The sequence below is a fragment of the Carassius gibelio genome, chromosome B7 (assembly GCF_023724105.1).
Source record: "Carassius gibelio isolate Cgi1373 ecotype wild population from Czech Republic chromosome B7, carGib1.2-hapl.c, whole genome shotgun sequence".
Classification (NCBI taxonomy): Eukaryota; Metazoa; Chordata; class Actinopteri; order Cypriniformes; family Cyprinidae; genus Carassius; species Carassius gibelio.
The window spans coordinates 8433300-8452983 of record NC_068402.1 but is presented as its reverse complement, the minus strand read 5'-3'; the positions used below and the strand labels follow the sequence as shown (position 1 = coordinate 8452983).

Here is a 19684-nt window from a genome sequence, read left to right as displayed (position 1 = left end):
TAGGCCAGTTGATGTGTTCTTTGGCAAATTGTAACCTCTTCTGCACATGCCTTTTTTTTAACAGAGGGACTTTGCGGGGGATTCTTGAAAATAGATTAGCTTCACACAGACGTCTTCTAACTGTCACAGTACTTACAGGTAACTCCAGACTGTCTTTGATCATCCTGGAGGTGATCATTGGCTGAGCCTTTGCCATTCTGGTTATTCTTCTATCCATTTTGATGGTTGTCTTCCGTTTTCTTCCATGTCTCTCTGGTTTTGCTCTCCATTTTAAGGCATTGGAGATCATTTTAGCTGAACAGCCTATCATTTTTTGCACCTCTTTATAGGTTTTCCCCTCTCTAATCAACTTTTTAATCAAAGTACGCTGTTCTTCTGAACAATGTCTTGAACGACCCATTTTCCTCAGCTTTCAAATGCATGTTCAACAAGTGTTGGCTTCATCCTTAAATAGGGGCCACCTGATTCACACCTGTCTCTTCACAAAATTGATGACCTCAGTGATTGAATGCCACACTGCTATTTTTTTGAACACACCCCTTTCAACTAATTCAACGAATTGCCCAATTGCACAGCCTTAAGAGCGTGCATATCATGAATGCTGGGTCTCATTTGTTTTCTGAGAATCTACTGAACCTACTGGTAACTTGTTTGCCACGTAGCAATAAGAAAAATATACAAAAAACCTTGATTATTCTGGTTAGTCACATTATACTGCTATTATTTTGAACAATACTGTATATATATATATATATATATATATATATATACAGTGTATATATATATATACAGTGTATATATATAGGGTCTCTCTTCAGTGTTGTAGACTTATTTTTTTTAATGACATTGCAATATCACACTTTTTTATAATTTGCATATTTATTAACAGTTTGCTATATACTATATTTGTTATTTTCATACAGAAAGAATGTATACCTCTTATATCATTGCTTACTAATCATTGTAGTTTTTTCTGGAAAAGATTATTCATTTTATTGTTAAAATTCACTAGATTTTTATCATGCCACCAAATTAATTTGCTGCGCACACCAAATTGAGATGATGGGCTGTGTCCCAAGTTGAAGTATTTTAAACTTGATGTGACACGCTTATGTCAGGACATGCTGAAAAACAACCAAAGACGTCTATCTTCTCTATGTGTACATTTACCAATGATTGCAAAATAGCACAGGCAGAATGCAAGAACGTGTCCCATGTGAGTGTACAAAGGCAAATATTCAGTCCTACTATGAGTTCAGTGTTGATAGAAGGAGTCAGCATGAAAGCAACCAGCTGACTGTATCCTGCTCTGCTCTGTCTTTCTCATTCTCCTTGCCACATACTCCACACTTTTTCCTCCGTCATGGCCTATTTATTTTCAACACGCTGCGTTCCACCCCCTACTCGTTGCCAATACACAATCCCTATTTTCCATTATGAAGTCAACACTATTTGTTGCGTTTTAGGGCCAGTTGCTGAATGTTGCCATCTTTACAAACTTTTACCTTCAAACCATCCAAAAAGGTTTTTTTTTGTTGTTGTTTTTTTCACCCAGTGTATCAATTATTGACCAGATTCGACCATGTCTGTTTTTTTCCTCACTGTTTTTTTGCATTCACTCTTTCCACATTAAGTTACAGTTAGTCATAAACATAATGATTTTTCCCTCATAACTTTTGGCTTTAGTAACAGCACATTTTCCAGACTAGGGACATTTTCAGAGACATTTTCCATCACTTCATGCAGAATGCTTCATCAAATGTTTTTATTAAATAAATTAAGAAAAACTTTAAATAAATATAACATTTAGTTTGAGCCTACATGTTTTTATTAGGCCTAAAAAAGTTTACATTTAAGATGAAAATATTTTGAGCTTGATTTGATTATCAGTCAACCCAACCTGCAGTTTTTTTTTTTCAAAGAAAATCAGACCATTTTAAATAGTTAAATAAAATAGCTAAATATTGGGGATTGGGATGGTTTAGATGACAAAACAAAATAATTGTTATTGGCCGTAAAAATCCTGATTGGTGCATTCCTACAATTTTTGTAATGAACAAAAATGTTACCCTGGACCACAAAAACCTTTGAGATTTATATATCTTAGCTAATAAGCTTTCCATTGATGTATAGTTTATTTGGATTTGACAGTATTTGACCGTATTTGAATATCTGGAATCTGAAGGTGCAAAGAAATCTAAATACTGAGAAAATTGCCTTTGAAGTTGATCAAATAAATTCTTAGCAATGCATATTACTAAACACAAATTATGGTTTGATATATTTATGGTAGGAAATTTACAAAATATCTTCATGGAAAATGATTTTTACTAGTGGTCAACCGATATATTGCCAAGGCAGATATATCGGCCGATATTTGAAAATGCCAAATAAGTTTTTCTGCTTGGCCGATGTGTTTGAGGCGGGACTTTTATTTTGACAGCGCGCTGAGAAAGGCAGTGCATGAGCGCACACAGCTCACATTCTCCGTCTTGTTTGCAATTGTAATTAACAGTTCTGTCTAATATGGATAGAAGTCTGTCTAATAATCAGATAGAACGCTTAAACAAAGGAATTAATGGATACAAAAAGTATTGCTTTTATATTATTATTAATAGAAAGGCAAACATAATAATTTTTCATTTGCCGTCAGCATTAAGCAAATACGCACTTATATAATTTAAACAAATATTTGAATGACTAATGAACATTTAATTTCACAAACCTTGCAAACTTGGTCGAATCCAGCTATGAGATCTTTTGAAGTGTGTATGTGTATCCAGCATGTTTGCGTGTTCTCTGTGTGATGGTCGGCCCGTGTGTCAAGTCACCTTAATTTATATAGCGCTTTAAACAAAATACATTGCGTCAAAGCAAATGAACAACATTCATTAGGAAAACAGTGTGTCAGTAATGCAAAATGACAGTTAAAGGCAGTTCATCATTGAATTCAGTGGTCATCTCTGTTCAGTTTAAATAGTGTCTGTGCATTTATTTGCAATCAAGTCAACGATATCGCTGTAGATGAAGTGACCCCAACTAAGCAAGCCAGAGGCGACAGCGGAAAAGGAACCGAAACTCCATCTGTGACAGAATGGAGAAAAAACCTTGGTAGAAACCAGCTCCATTGGGGGGCCAGTTCTCCTCTGACCTGATGAAACCAGCAGTTCAATTCCAGGCTGCAGCAAAGTCAGAATTGTGCAGAAGAATCATCTGTTTCTTGTGGTCTTGTCCTGGTGGTCCTCTGTGACAAGGTCTTTACAGGGGATCTGTATCTGGGGCTCTTGTTGTCCTGGTCTCCGCTGTCTTTCAGGGCTGTAGAGGTCCTTTCTAAGTGCTGATCCACCATCTGGTCTGGATACGTATTGGATCTGGTGGCTACGGTGACCTCGGAATAAGAATGTCATATTCACTGTGTGCTGTATGTAAAATGAGTTTTACCTTGGCTTTATTTAAAAAGTATGATTCCCAATCTTCCCAGAATACTGAGTGTCCTGTTGGTTACGGTGTTTACTTACTTTTTAATTATATTTTTATTAAATATTTATTTATTTGTGAAAAATACTTTGTCATCTAAAGTATAAGTATTTTATTTTACACATTTATTTTTTAAAATCAATTGTCAAATGATTTAAAATTTCTTAATTATTAATAAAAAAAAAATACATAAAATAAAATGTATATATCGGTATATCAAAAACCTGTCAAAAAAACGATGTCAGTTGACCACTAATCTTTACTTAATATCCTATAGATTTTTGGCGTAAAAGAAAATTCGATAATTTTGACCCATACAATGTTTTTTAGTTATTGCAAAAAATATACCACAGTGACTTAAGACTGGTTTTGTGGTCCAGGGTCACAAATGATTCTCATAGTCAATTTGTTCAATTTGTCAAGAGCTGTCAGGAGCTCTTGTAAGTGTTTTCTGCAGTATATTTTGATGCTTGATTTTTACCTAAAAAAAAAAAAAAGTTCAAGTTTAGTTCAAGAGAAACTACTAGTTATAACACAAAATAAATGTCTTATTTAATGTATGTTTGCATGACAGTCTTCATTGATTCATTGAGCCTTTCAACAAATTGGAGAAACAATTGGCAATTTTGAATAATTTCAATTTTAATTTAAGTGTTAATTATAAAATTTAAAAAAGCAATTGAATATTTATTAGTTTGTTTTCAATAAAATGTAATAGTTTGTAATGTCACGTATCACGTAATGCACCAAAAGGGCTTACTGTATATAGTTTAAACCATGTTTTTTTTTTCGCTTAAAAATGTACTTGACCCGAAATATTAAATATTCTCAGTAAATCGAATCAAATGCATCTGCATTGGAATCAAATTGAACTATAAAATCAATTTGCGCAGCCCTATAAAAATCTGAGCTTTAACATGAAAGTTGAAAAGTTCTTAGTTAATATCAACCAGATTTATAATATCAAATGGGTTTATCCCTACTTGACTCATTTTCCGTCTCTTTAATTTCTCCAGTGAAATGTCCTTGTTGTGTTTTCACCATCTCTGTGTAGCTGCAGCCCTCTTTCTCTGTCTTTTCTCCTTTTCATCTCGCCCATCCATACTCTGAGCTTGGCTTCAACCACTCTCGTCCTTTTTTTAGATTGAGGACCATGTGCTACACACACCCACTCTCCCCTGCCTCTCCTCTCCTCTCCTCTCCTCTCATCTCTTGCTCCAGATTCTTCCTTCTCTCTCTCTCTTCCTCCTTCACTCACCCTTGCTCTCGCTTGCCTTCTGTCTTATTTCTCCTAATTTTCATGCAAGTCCTCCTTTTCCCTGCATCCTCATCATGTTTCACTTTCACTGCCGCCCACTCGGCTCTTTCAACATCTTCCAGCTCCACCTGCAGTGTGTGTGTGTTTGTGTTTGTGGATTTATGTCTGCTTCGTATGAGTGTGTATGCTTAGTGTGAACATTCTGTCTTTTAAGGAATGTTTAAAATCAAAGACGAAATGTGAACATGTTGGCATGATTTCTGCACTGATTTTGGGATGAAATCTTAAAAATGGATTTGAAATGGTAAAATTGTACAAGTTTGGCTTTGGATAAGAAAGTTCTGCAAATCCTAAAAGACTTTGCACACTCATTTGTCATTAATAGGCACTATAACACTAAGGCACTCTCATTTAATAAAGTCTTTATTGTCTGTATCTATTTGAGAGTTAAAAATACATTTCCCTTAGAGATCCCCTCAAAATGTCATGACAAACATAATGTATTGTATTTTATGGTGGCACTGGAAATAATGGCAGGAAGTGGACCATTTTTTATGTAGACTAACAAAACTATGCTTAGTAACTTAGATTTGTTAGTCTCTGGCATTGAAGAGAGGGAAATTTCATATTTTAGAAAGCATGTAATCAGACCAAAAGAATAAAGAGATGATGTCATCAGTATTTTATTTTTGTAAATTTTTCTGAAATGCATAATTACTGCTTACCAATGCTGCATTTATTTATTCAGAAATACAGTAAAAAAACTGTAAAATTGTGAAATATTAGTACAATTTAAATGAAATGTTTTCTATTTAATATATTTTAAAATGTAGCCTAATGTTTTCTGTGATGCAATGCTGAATTTTGAGCATCATTACTCCAGTCTTCAGTGTCACATGATCATCAGAAATCATCGTAATATGCAGATTTGCTGCTAAAGAAACATTTCTGGTTATCATCAATGTTGTAAAACAGTTATGCTGCTTTATATTTTTGTGAGATCTTTGTATTATTTTTTTTTACATTGCATACATTTATTTAAATATATAGCACATAATTCACAGTAATTATAACAACGCATAATATTTGTAAATGTAAATAAATGTAATTAAAGCAAATTTATTTTGGATATGTAGGGAAAAAAATCATTCATTTTAGTTTTTATTTATTAAAGAAATAGTTCTAGACTTTCATGACAGGGTAAAAGATTTGTCTTTCCTCATGGCTTTTTGACCTTCCTGAGAATGTGAGCAGGATGTTTATATGATGAGAATGAATGCCGTTTTGTATTTACTTTAAGAGTTTTTGGTTTCCAGAAGGGCTTCATATTAGTGTTTTGTTTTAGGGATGAGTCTTCGTAGATAGATGGATGGTAGGAAAGAGAGAAACCGAGAGAAGCAGGTGTGAAAGAAATGGGAAGATTGAGAAATTATGAACTGCTAACAGTGTGATAGACTGTGTGTGTTATTATACAGCTGCAGTGAAACCATTTACAAGCTGTCACTTTATCAAGCAGGTCTGTTGGGCAGGAGAATGATTAACTGGTACTGCTAGTTTAAAGGTAAAGTGTCTTTTTTGGTGTGAAAATACTTCTTTTAAATTTAAATTTTCAGAGACAACTACAAGTCGAATCATTTCTTTGTTTGTTTATAGGGATTGACATGTCAACTTCTGGCTCGACCAATGGCGCAAGTTTTGGGTGGGACTATTTGTTTAAACAAGCAATGACAAAACTCATTGGTAAACCTGTTTAAAAGCAATCATCAATGTAACAATTGGTTTTGGTTTGGGATTTGAAAAAACTTGGGTGTTAAAACCAATAAACCATGGAAGAACGAAGTAAATGTTGATTTCATGTGGACTTGAACCTTTGCTCCACACCACCCACTAAAAAGCACAAATGTTTTGGGGAAGTGCTTTGCCAGGGCATTTCCCTTTACCCCGATCCACAAAAAGACCAACCAAACATATGGCCATCACATCCTGTGTTATCATACATGAGCCATGTAGTTTTGTCCCCACAACACAGAACATTATCCGTGTTAACTAAGTGTACCTGTTAATCGATGAAATGGTTTGATAGAGATTTGGGTTGTAAATAGTGCGATTTTGCCACACAATGAAATTTTGCTGGGTCATAGCTTTACAGTGTCTGGACTGAAAGCGGTATCCATGGAAACCATCAGTAATCCTCCTTCACAATCGCAAGACTCTCTCTCTCTCTCTCTCTCGCTGTTTGTTTTTGTCTTGTAGCTACTGGTGAATGCTGAGGCATGCATTAATACTGTTGCTCAAACTTTAGCTCAGCTATTTGAACAAAACATTATTTTCCTTGGGCCATTTACCAACCATCCTAAACACCGTAACATCTGAACTGCAACACCCTGAAAACCACCCTGAACACCCTAACAACTGCAGTGCAAAACCACCACCCTGAACATCTTAATAACTGCAGTACAACACCCTAACAACATTTAACACCCTAACAACTGCAGTGAAACACCCGAACAACCATCCTGAACACCCTAACAAGTGCTTAGCAATGCCATTTCTTCCACAGCATTTCAACGATATAGCAACATCATGGCAACATCCTAAACAACCTAGCAACTGCATGGCAATGCGCTTGACAGCAAGAACAACCTAACAACCACACAAAAATGCCCTGGCACCCACCATAGACGTCCTAGCAACCATATAACATTGCCCTGGCAACCACCCAGAACTGCCTAATTTCATCATAGCAACGCCCCACTATAGCACTAATGCACTGGCCACCCAAAACATCTTATCAATAGTATAGCAATGCCCTAGTAACCATCTAAACACTCTAGCAACTGTATATCAATGCACTACCCACCCAGAACACCCTAGCAACTACATAGCAATGCCCTAGTAACCACCTAAACATTCTAGTAACTGTGTAGCAATGCACTGGCCACCCAAAACGCCCTAACAACTGCATTGCAACTCCATAGTAACCACCTAAACACTCTAGCAACTGTATGTCAATTCACTGGCCACCCATAACACCCTACCAACTGGATAACAAAGCCTCAGTAACCACCTATACACTCTGGCAACTGTATAGCTATGTATAACTTCATCACAATGTCCTGGCAACCACCTAAACACACTCACAAAAACTAGTAGGCAAGTTGTATGCTTTAGGCTAGCATGAGTAAACTCTGTCACGTTACACTTAACAAATATTGATTTCTTTCCTGTTGTCATTCTCATGAGTTGCTTCCTCTTTGCCTTTCTTTTCCTCTTTCATAATTTCCCTCAGTCCTCTCTCTCTAGTGTCTTATTCCAATCAGACCAGGTTCAGTTTCAGTCTCTGATGCACGATTATAAAGCTGATTTAAAAAATAGATCACCCTAAAATGAACTGATATTTGAAGGGTGTTTTTGTCATGAAATGAGGGCGATTAAATTGCAGACATATTTGTGTATATATATATACACAAACTAAACTATTTCTTTAAAATCACAGATCACAGCAATAATGGTTGTCCTATGCTGTGTTTTGATGTGTGAAAAGCCATTGTTGTTTTGTTTCTAATTTAAATTGAGAAGGTTTTTTTTTTTTTCTGCAAAAGCATTTCCATGCTTTTAGTGTGTACATGTGTTCGGTCTTCTTCTCGTTTGGCCTTGTGTTACTCTCGTCTTTTACTGCAGAATTGAAGAAGTGGTGAATGAGAAGTCTTACTGTGTGTGTTTGTGAGTCATGTGTGTCAGGCAGTCCACAACTGGGGTGTGTTTATGTGTGTTTCAGGGCAGTGATGCCGGGCATGGTACTGTTTCGGCGACGCTGGTCAGTCGGCAGTGATGACCTGGTGTTACCGGCTTTCTTCCTGTTCCTACTACACTGCATATGGTGAGTCAGTATGTTTTTGTCTTTACAGTTTGTTCTTTTACATTCATGCATGAATTAAGCAATCAAACCAGTAAAGAATAAGCTCTTAGAGCAAGCACTGTGACTTCAATAGAAGTCTTAAAGGCTTAATTTAGACATTCTGTCTTGTGATATAATAGCAGTTCCCAACCATTTGAATGAGTTGCACAATGATGCAAGTTATGTATTTGAAGTACACAAATATTTAAAACAATGTTTACTTTTAAAATATAGTATATTTTAGTAAGCTATTTATATGTAAAATATTTGTTATTAAAGGGTTAGTTCACCTAAAAATGAAAATTATGTCATTAATGACTCACTCTCATGTCGTTCCAAACCTGTAAGACCTCCATTTATCTTCAGAACACAGTTTAAGATATTTTAGATTTAGTCCGAGAGCTCTCAGTCCCTCCATTGAAACTGTGTATGGTCTACTGTCCATGTCCAGAAAGGTAAGAAAAACATCTTCAAAGTAGTCCATGTGACATAAGAGGGTCAGTTAGAATTTTTTGAAGCATCGAAAATACATTTTGGTCCAAAAATAGCAAAAACTACGACTTTATTCAGCATTGTCTTCTCTTCCTTCTCTGTTGTAAGACAGTTCAAAACAAAGCAATTTGTCATATCCGGTTCGCGAACAAATCATTCAATGTAACTTTTGAACCAGTTCACCAAATCGAACTGAATCGTTTTAAACGGTTCGTGTCTCCAATACGCATTAATCCACAAATGACTTAAGATGTTAACTTGTTTAATGTGGCTGACACTCCCTCTGAGTTCAAACAAACCAATATCCCGGAGTAATTAATTTACTCAAACAGTACACTGACTGAACTGCTGTAAAGAGAGAACTGAAGATGAACAACGAGCCGAGCCAGGTAATGACTCGTTCACGAGTCAAACCGGTTGCATCAGTTTTCGGATCACCAGTAGTCCTTTCTGACAGTTCGATTCAATTAACCGGTTGAAGAAAACGGTTCACCGGTTCTTTTGCGCTCAACATAATGGCGTCATTGGCGATGACTGCAAGCCTTCGGTTTACCTGGGCTCATAACATTAGAACAGAATCAGTTCAGAATCAATCACCAAAAGAATCAGTTCGGTTCAGACGCTCTGTGTGTCAGTCTGCTTCACGCTGAATCACACATGCACACAGTATCATCAGCTCCTCGGTTCACGAATCTGACACATCTGACAGAAACGATTCTTGACTCTTGAACGAGTCATTATCTGGCTTGGCTCGGTGTTCATCTTCAGTTCTCTCTTCACAGCAGTTCATTCAGTGTACTGCTCGAGTAAATGAATTACTCCGGGATATTGGTTTGTTTTAACTCAGAGGGAGTATCAGCCACATTAAAAAAGTTAACAGCTTAAGTCATTTGTGGTTTAATGCGTATTGGGGACGCGAACCGTTTAAAATGATTCAGTTCGATTTGTTGAACCATTTCAAAAAAATCCGGTTACATCGAATGATTTGTTTGCGAACCGGATATCACAAACTGCTTTGCTTTGAACTGTCTTACAACAGACATGGACGAAAAGACAATGCTGAATAAAGTCGTAGTTTTTTCTATTTTTGGACCAAAATGTATTTTCGATGCTTCAAAAAATTCTAACTGACCCTCTGATGTCACATGGACTATTTTGATGATGTTTTTCTTACCTTTCTGGACATGGACAGTACACTGTACACACAGCTTCAATGGAGGGACTGAGAGCTCTCGTACTAAATCTAAAATATCTTAAACTGTGTTCCAAAGATGAGGTCTTACGGGTTTGGAACAACATGAGGGTAAGTTATTAATGACATAATTTTGCAAACTGGGTGAACTAACCCTTTAAAGTTAATGTATATGTATTAGTGCTGTCAAACGATTAATTGCGATTAATCAATACAACTACAAAATGTATTTGTAAATTTTTGTCACTGACCAACATAAGTTGTTAATTGTTATTAACAGTTCTGTTTATTTCATACACATTTTGCCAACTGCTATTAAAGAACAAAAAAGATGCTTATTTTGGGTGTTTTGAGGTGTCAGACTCATGCAACCAAACTAGAAATCCCATAATTCTCTATATCAGCACAAGAATAATTAAGTACGCAGATAAAATATTGATTACATGACGTAATCTTTAGTGCTTTATAAAACAAATTAATTATTTTTGTGGAATAGAAATTCGAAATATGAAATTGCCCAACGGGTATATTTGTATATTGGAAATCATTTTAATGCACATCTTGTCATAAATGTCAGATTTCTTATACGTGTATGTTCATGTGATGCTGTTGCTGTGCTCTTTCGGCAGGCTCGTGGTTCTGTCCGTGGTTCTCTTTGGATTGCCATACAGTTTAGAGCAATCCTGCTCAGTAACGCTGGTGGATCATGGTCGCGGTTACCTTGGCATCCTGGTCAGCTGTCTGATCTGTGAGAGCGCCATCATGTGGCTGAGCATGAGGGGCAGCATCCTGTATACACAACCCAGAGAGGCAGTGCAGTACGTGCTCTATATACGGCTGGGTAAGGCACACACTTGTCTTAGTGTGACCCTGGATCACAAAACCAGTCTTAAGTGTGCATTTTTCAAAATTGAGATTTATAAATCACACGAAAACTGAATAACTAAGCTTTCCATTGGTGTATTGTTTGTTAGCAGACAATATTTGATCAAGATACAACTATTTGAATATCTGGAATGGCATTTAAAGTTGTCCAAATGACGTTCTTAGCAATGCATATTACAAATAAAAAATTCAGTTTTGATATATTTATGGTAGGAAATTTACAAAATATATTCATGGATAAGATCTTTACTTAATGTCCTAATGATTTTTGCCATAAAAGAAAAATCGATAATTTTGACCCATACAGTTTTTTTTTTGGCTGTTGCTACAAATATACCCCAGCAACTTAAGACTGGTTTTGTGCTCCAGGGTCACATATAAAAACAACCATGAAAAATCTTTCATCAGTTCTCTCAGTACATGCAATCTTATATGTCAGCTCTGTTAGCTGTAGTGATCCATCATAGACATAGCAAACGCTATTCCAAATTTTAAGGCAGCACTGCAAGTATCGTCTGTGGAGAAAGCAATCCCAGAATGCATTGCAGTGGACACTTTCACAAGACAGTGATGATACGTTTAAACAGTCATCAGCAAAGTAAATCATCATGTTTTTTATATTTAATGTATGTACATTTATAACTTTGTATCACCTTTGCATTAAATTACAAACAATTGTATTAATGCTAGTGTGAGGGTGTTTTTAATGCAGCATCTCTGGGTGGGGTGGTAAATTTAACATTGTTCTCTTATCTGACTGCTGTTATCAGTCTCTCTCTTTTTTTCCTTTGATTGAAAGTTGTGAAAACACTATTCTGGAGTTCTCCTTTTGCTATTTAAACCAAATAATTATGAACCAAAACCAATGAATCTAACTGAAGTGGACTATTATCACAGTAATTGTGTGCTTTTGCACTTTTTCTGATACACAGTTATAAGTTACAAACTTGCAAATCCGACTTTTTTATAGAATTGCAAGGTGGGAAAAAAATCTGAAATGTCAGAAAGAAGGTTAATTCACAATTGCCCTTTTTATTTTTAATTCTTTTATCCCGTTGTAGAAACAGGCTTTCATTTGACCAAGTTTGGAGGTTTGACCAAATCGATGATCAAAGTGTGACCAATAATAATACTGATGCTTACCATAACAAGATTTTTTTGTGTTGCATTGTTTTACAGCAAATTTACAGTGCAACGTGAGTTTAGGCCTTAAATCAACACTTGAGATTAATTGTTATTCCTCTCTGCAGCCATCCTGCTAGTGGAGCTGGTGTACGCTGTGGTGGGCATCGTCTGGTTAGTGCAGTACTACCAGCCCTGCCCGGACATCACTGCCAAGAACCTCACCCTGGGTAAGACATGAATAAAACAATAAGTGACACACTATATAGGGAGGTCGGAAATATGACTGCATTTCTGACAATGAGTAATTTTGTAATCGTCTTAATGATATTGTGGTTTCACAAATTGCTTTTGTTCCTCAACTTGGATCTCATTTGATCTTTTTCTCTCTATTTTAATTTGGATGGATACAGACCAAAAGACAAGACTATTCATAATGAATGTATCATAAGCCTGGGATCAGAGCCACATCTTAAGCTGTTTTAAATTCTGTATTAATGTGACAAGTTGCATCATTGTTCAACAACAGTAAAAGGCTAAACTGGGACACATCGTACTGTGCATTTTTGTTTTATCTGTCTCTCTTATGTTTAAATATTGTAAAACAAACCTACCACTAATAGTCTCACGAACTTACCTCACCAGTCAATAGTTCGAAATAATTATGTTATCAAAAATTCTCTAATGCACCCCAATGGTGCTTTTATTTAGGATAGAAATGCAGTAAAAATATTAATATTGTGAAATATTATTGTTATCTAAAATATTTTTTTCTTTTTAATATATATATATATATATATATATATATATATATATATATATATATATATATATGTGTGTGTGTGTGTGTGTGTGTGTGTTTGTATGTATGTATATATATATATATATATATATATATATATATATATATATATATATATATATATATATTATTATTATTATTATTATTATTATTATTATTATTATTATTATTATTATTATTATTATTAATTTTTTTTTTTTTTTTTTTTTTTTTTTTTTTTTTTTTTTAATGTAATTTATTCCTGTGATGCAAAACTTTAATGTTCAGCATCATCACTCCAGTCTTCAGTGTCACATGATCCTTCAGAAATCATATATTGTAAAGTTGTTTTCTACTCGTTTATTATTTCTACTCCATTCAGCCTCTTATTATTATCAGTGTTGTTAATATTTTTGTGAAACTGTGAACTTTAACATGTGTCACCATCACATGTAAAACCTCCCTTTGTTAATCTGAGCAGATTCCTGTAAATGTGAAAGTCATTTACAGCTATTTATGTGCTGGAATCTCAATGCACGCTTTCTAACAATACGCATAGTGTAGCTTTTCCCATGTCTGTGCCGACCATGAATCAGTGTCGCTCATTGTCCTCCCCTCATCCCATAATAGTACACTTCACTTCCATGCCAATCTTCTGTCTATACAGGACACGGACTGACAAAGAGACAGCTGGTTTGTTTTACAGTAAAGAGCATCGTGCTGAACTGAATCTATAAGATTCATGTATTTCTTGTCAACAGGAATCGTGGCGTGTAATTGGTTGGTCATCTTCAGTGTGTGTTTCACCATGATGTGTACCTTTGACCCCACTGGACGGACCTTTGTGAAGCTGAAAGCAACTCGCCGCCGTCAGCGTAACCTCACAACATACACCCTCAGGTATTCATGCTAGCTTATTTTAGGATACCCATCAATTTAAATGCCCGTCTTTTTCAAAGTTGTACAATTCCCCCACCCTTTAAGTGTTCATTTTTTCATTATTTTATTTCTATGACGTTTTATGCAGCCAATAAGAGTGTAGTATTTAGTTTACCCTATTTAAATCCACACCATAGATTTCTGAGAGAGCATATTTTATGCAGTGTTGTTATTATTAACTAAAAATAAAACTTAAAAAAAGGTAATTGAAATAAAGCTGATATAAAATTAAGTGTAGATTTAAGTTAAAGTTGAAGTACTAAAATAACTAAATAAAAAAAATAAAAAAATAAATGAAAGCTTAATAAAAACAAATAAAAAACAAAAAATGATAAAATTGACAAAAGCAAATAGTTCAAATACTTAAACTAATTTTGAAATAAAATAAAAAAAAACAAATTTCAAGCAGGCAACATTTTCAAATTTTCATTTAAGTTGAAGTAATAAAAATAAATTAAAGATGAAGTTAAAATATAAAATAAAATAAAATATTTAAAAACAAAATTGAATACAGATGAAAAAGGACAGGAATTACTTAAAATGAAAAGTGAAAATATAAAAATAAAACAAAACAAAAATACTTTTAATAAATAAAATACATTTAATAATCAAAGTAAAATTGAGTAAATATTATGTAAAATAAGCATTTGTTAAATTTCAGCAATATTGTGCTTGTCCCATTTTTAAACATTAACTGGAAAAAAAAATATTGGACTGTTAAAGTATATAGAAAACTATTGTGAAGTAAATTCACTTCAAGAGCTATTTAGTATAATTTTGCCAAAAATGTTTTAGAATTTTTATCATATCTTAATGTAAAAAATATATTGTGTAATATAACTTGTCGTTGCTTGTTTGCTGGTTTTTATTGTATATGTTATATCTTTTTTTTATTGTTTTTGCCATGAAAATAGCCTCAGATGCTGACATGGCATTAAATAAAAACATACTACTCCTAAACATAAACTAGTATTGTATATTTGTATACAGTTATGCATTTGATGCATGCCCCATTTTTCCACTCTTGTCTCTAGATATGTGTTTCGATCCTTGTAATACCCATCTGTTGACCTATAATTCCTAAATCTGCTCATGATATTTGCTCAGTTGGGTTTTATCTCTTTCAGACACAGGCTAGAAGAAGGTCAAGCCAGCAGCTGGAGCAGGAGACTCAAGTTCTTCATGTGCTGCACTCGAGCAAAAGATACACAATCAGTAAGTCTCCAGCACCAGCTCAAATACACACAGTTGTCGGTGTCGGTGAGCATGTCTCACACACACACAAACACACACACAGCATTGTCAGCAGAAGATGTTCTCTCTCAGGATGCTTACTCTGAGGTGGCCAGCTTGTTTGCTGAGTTTTTCCGGGATCTGGATATCGTGCCAAGTGACATCATTGCTGGGTTAGTGCTCCTCCGACAGAGACAAAGGGCAAAGAGAGCTGCCATCTTGGATCAGGTGTGCTTTAACTTATCAGTAGTACTGCTTTTGATTGGATGAATATTCCTCACTGTCTTCATTTAATTTAAACGTTTTTTTCTCTTTCCCTTGCAGGCAAACAATGATGTTTTAGCCTTTCTGTCCGGGATACCTGTAACTCGCAACACTAAATACTTGGACCTCAAGAACTCGGTATTTGAAGAATGCAATGGATGTGTGTGCTTGTGTCAATGTATGGTTATTTTTTATGATGCTCTCCTTCTGTTTCCAGGCTGAGATGGCCATGTATAAGGAGGTGTGTTACTACATGCTGTTTGCCATGGCGGCATATGGCTGGCCCGTATATCTTTTAAGACAACCAGCATGTGGACTCTGCAGACTCGTCAGCACTTGCTCGTACGTAAAAAAAAATCATTAATTGGTTTAATCGGTTTATATATGTGTGTGTGTGTGTGTGTGTGTGTGTGAGGGATTGTCTTGATTGCTTTATTTTGAATTCTGTTGCGGTGGCATACAGTGCCAACATTTTGAAAATTGTGTTTGAGTGTGTGGATTTATATTTAAATATTTCTATTTTTTGAGCATTTTATAACTGAGAATAATTCATATATATGTGATATATATATATATATATATATATGTGATTCATTGTAAATTATAAATCACATTTTTATTGTATTTTATATTTGATATTTTTTTTCACATGGCTATTAAATGAAATTTTGTTATAGGACATATGACTGAAATCAAATGACTTTATTATTTCTTCTCTTCTTCTCTCGTCAGCTGTAACACTTCAGTTTCAAGTTCTCGTCTCTCTCATTCCATCACCGTTGAAGAGGACAACTGCTGTGGCTGTAACGTTCTTGCCATCCGACGACAGTTTCTGGACCGAGACCTTAAAGAAGTCCAGATTGTCTACACATCCTTCCATGACGCGGTACGGCATCTTAAATTAATTCTTCAGCTCCCATGACTTAATCCTGCAAAATCCTGAGGCGTAATGTCTTGTGTGATAAATGTCTGTTCACATCAATGAGTCACCGCCTGACTAAAATAGTTCAATTTTAAAAAGCTGTAGCTAATGTGAGAAATGTGAAGCGAATAGTTATTGTCTGTTTTTTTTTTTTATGGGATTTGCAGGTTTATGAGACGCCCTTCTTTGTAGCAGTGGATCATGCAAAGAAAAAAGTTGTGATCAGCATCCGAGGGACGTTGTCCCCTAAGGTGGGTCAACAACATGTGTACTTTTAACAGCTCTTTCTCATTTTACACATAGGCACATGAGGTCAGGCTTCATTGTATGTTCATAGAATTAAATATTCCATGCTATATTCCATATATATCTCCATATGTTTGCATTTGCATTTAAATAATAAAAAAATTGAGGAAATAATTAAACTAATAATTAAAAAAAAAAAAAAAAAAAATATATATATATATATATATATATATATATATATATATATATATATATATATATATATAATTTTTTTTTTTTTTTTTTTTTTTTAGCTAAGAACACAAGTCTGTCTACTGTCTATGTTTTTAGAGAAGCTCTGTGGCATGAAACTATGAAACATGTTCAGTTTTTTGGATGTTTGGGACTTTTGGGAAAGTACTCTTGAATATGAAATATGAAATATTGACGTGACATTCAGCCAAGTATGGCGACCCATACTACGAATTCGTGCTCTGCATTTAACCCATCCAAAGTGCACACACAAAGCAGTGAACACACACACACACCATGACATTTACATTTAATCATTTAGCAGACGATTTTATCCAAAGCGACTTACAAATGAGAACAACAGAAGCAATCAGATCAACAAGAGAACAACAACAGTATACAAGTGCCATGACAAGTCTCAGTTAGTCTAGTACAGAACAGGTAGCCAGGTTGTATTTTATTTTATTTTTTTAAGAATATGAAAAGAAAAGGTAAGTGCTAGTATTAGTTTGTTAAGTGCTGGCGAAAAAGATGAGTCTTTAGATGTTTTTTTTTTAAATGAGTAAAGACTCAGCTGTTCGAATTGAGATTGGGAGCTGGGAACAGTCCAGGAAAAGGTCCGTGAGAGTGATTTTGAACCTCTTTAGGATCACATCACAAAGCGTAGTTCATTTGCAGAGCGCAAACTTCTGGAGGTCACATAAGATTAAACTAGTGAGTTTAGGTATGTTGGTGCCATGCCAGTGGTCGTCTTTGTAGGCAAGCATCAGTACCTTGAATTTGATGCGAGTGGCTACTGCCAGTGTAACCTGATGAGGAGAGGAGTAATGTGAGCTTTTTTTGGCTCATTGAAGACAATCCTCGCTGCTGCATTCTGGATCAGTTGCAGAGGCTTGATAGTACATGCAGGAAGGCCCGCCAGGAGAGCATTACAATAGTCCAGTCTGGAGAGAACAAGAGCTTGGACAAGAAGTTGGGTGGCTTGTTCTGACAGGAAGGGTCTAATCTTCCTAATGTTGTATAAGGCAAATCTGCAGGACTGCGTCATGTGATATGGTCTGTGAAGCTTGACTGATGATCCATTACAACTCCTAGGTTTCTGGCTGTCCTGGGAACAGCTGTATAGAGAAGTTGTGATGAAACAATGGGTTAGCTGGAACCACCAGCAGTTCTGTCTTAGTAAGTTTGAGCTGAAGGTGATGGTCATTCATCCAGCTAGTAATGTCACTCAAACAGGCTGAAATGCGAGCAACTACCGTTGGGTCATCTGGTTGGAATGAGAAGTAGAGTTGAGTGTCATCAGCGGAGCAGTGATAAGAAAAGCCATGCTACTGAATGACAGATCCTAATGACGTCATGTAAATGGAGAAGAGAAGTGGTCCAAGTACTGAGCCTTGAGGAACCCCTGTAGAAAGTTGTTGTGACTTAGAAACTTCACCCCTCCAAGACACCCTGAAGGAACTATCAGAGAGGTAGGACTTAAACCACAGGAGTGTGGTTCCAGAGATGCCCATCTTTCTGAGGGTGGACAGGAGAATCTGGTGATTAACGGTGTCAAAAGCAGCAGACAAGTCTAGAAAGATGAATACTAAGGATTTTGAAGCTGCTCTTGCCAATCGCCGGGCTTCAGTAACTGAGAGCAGGGCAGTCTCAGTTGAGTGGCCGCTTTTGTAGCCAGATTGGTTGCTGTCCAGGGGGTTGTTCTGTACAAGAAACATAGAAAGCTGGTTGAACGCAGCTCACTCAAGTGTGCTTTGCAATTAATGGAAGAAGGGATACCAGTCTGTAGTTTTCTAGAAGTGCTGGATTTAGAGATGGTTTCTTAAGCAGTAGACTTAACCCAAGCCTTCTCAAATGATGAGTTGATAATGTGAGTAAGTGAAGGTGAACCGACACCCGGAGCAGTGGGCAGCCATTTATGCTGCGGCACCCATGGAGCAGTTGGGGGTTCGGTGCCTTGCTCAAGGGCACCTCAGTCGTGGTACTGTTGGCCCGAAACTCGAATCCACAACCCTAGGGTTAGGAGTCAAACTCTCTTATTATCACTAACATTCGATATATCACCCATCCCTAGTGACACCAAACTATACATCAATTTGCTACAAAGATGTGCTAGTTTCATGTTTATCGTATGACTCTGTAGTTTCTTCCATTTCAAATAATAAAATAACTTAGACTCAAATAAAAAAAAAGTATTTCATGTCCTTTTATTTATTCATCTGATAAATAGCCTATCAATAGGTGGGTCGATGTACATCATGATGGACAATATTGCTAAATAAACCCAGTAGTTTTTTTGCGATAATGGCTGGCCTGCTGTACTTTTTATATCTGATGCTGTACTCTTTTTATATCTCTCTCTGTCTTTCTCAGGACGCTTTAACCGATCTCACTGGGGATTCTGAGCGTTTGCCTTTAGAGGAGCAGCATGGCACATGGCTTGGACACAAGGTGCTACACAAACACTGGCAAACAGTAAACATATCGAACACAAGAAACTTAGCAAACTCATTCTCATGAATCCTTTTATTTAGGGAATGGTTTATTCAGCTGAATACATAAAGAAGAAACTAGAGCAAGAAATGATTCTCTCTCAAGCCTTCGGGAGAGATTTGGTAAGTGGTACCATTTGGTACCAAAACTTTTGTTCACATGAAGCATCATTTTCACAAGCTCTTGCAGCTTTTCTCTACATCCGTGCAACACACCATTCAAGGAATCACCATATTACCAGTTGTGATTTA

The 19684-nt window shown here is 35.8% G+C and overlaps 1 protein-coding gene across 2 annotated transcripts in view; it reads left to right on the top strand.

The window, feature by feature from the left end:
* LOC127961519 (diacylglycerol lipase-alpha) overlaps positions 1–19684 on the top strand; it is a 40863-nt gene that overhangs the window by 8143 nt on the left and 13036 nt on the right. For both annotated transcript variants that reach the window (XM_052560681.1, XM_052560682.1), the window contains exons 2-13: positions 8514–8615; positions 10947–11158; positions 12453–12554; positions 13867–14005; positions 15172–15259; positions 15371–15505; positions 15602–15679; positions 15759–15883; positions 16274–16427; positions 16631–16714; positions 19314–19391; positions 19475–19555. In XM_052560681.1, the coding sequence (XP_052416641.1) occupies positions 8521–8615; positions 10947–11158; positions 12453–12554; positions 13867–14005; positions 15172–15259; positions 15371–15505; positions 15602–15679; positions 15759–15883; positions 16274–16427; positions 16631–16714; positions 19314–19391; positions 19475–19555 (1371 nt within the window). In that variant the 5' untranslated portion in view covers positions 8514–8520. The remainder of the gene's footprint in view (positions 1–8513; positions 8616–10946; positions 11159–12452; positions 12555–13866; positions 14006–15171; positions 15260–15370; positions 15506–15601; positions 15680–15758; positions 15884–16273; positions 16428–16630; positions 16715–19313; positions 19392–19474; positions 19556–19684) is intronic.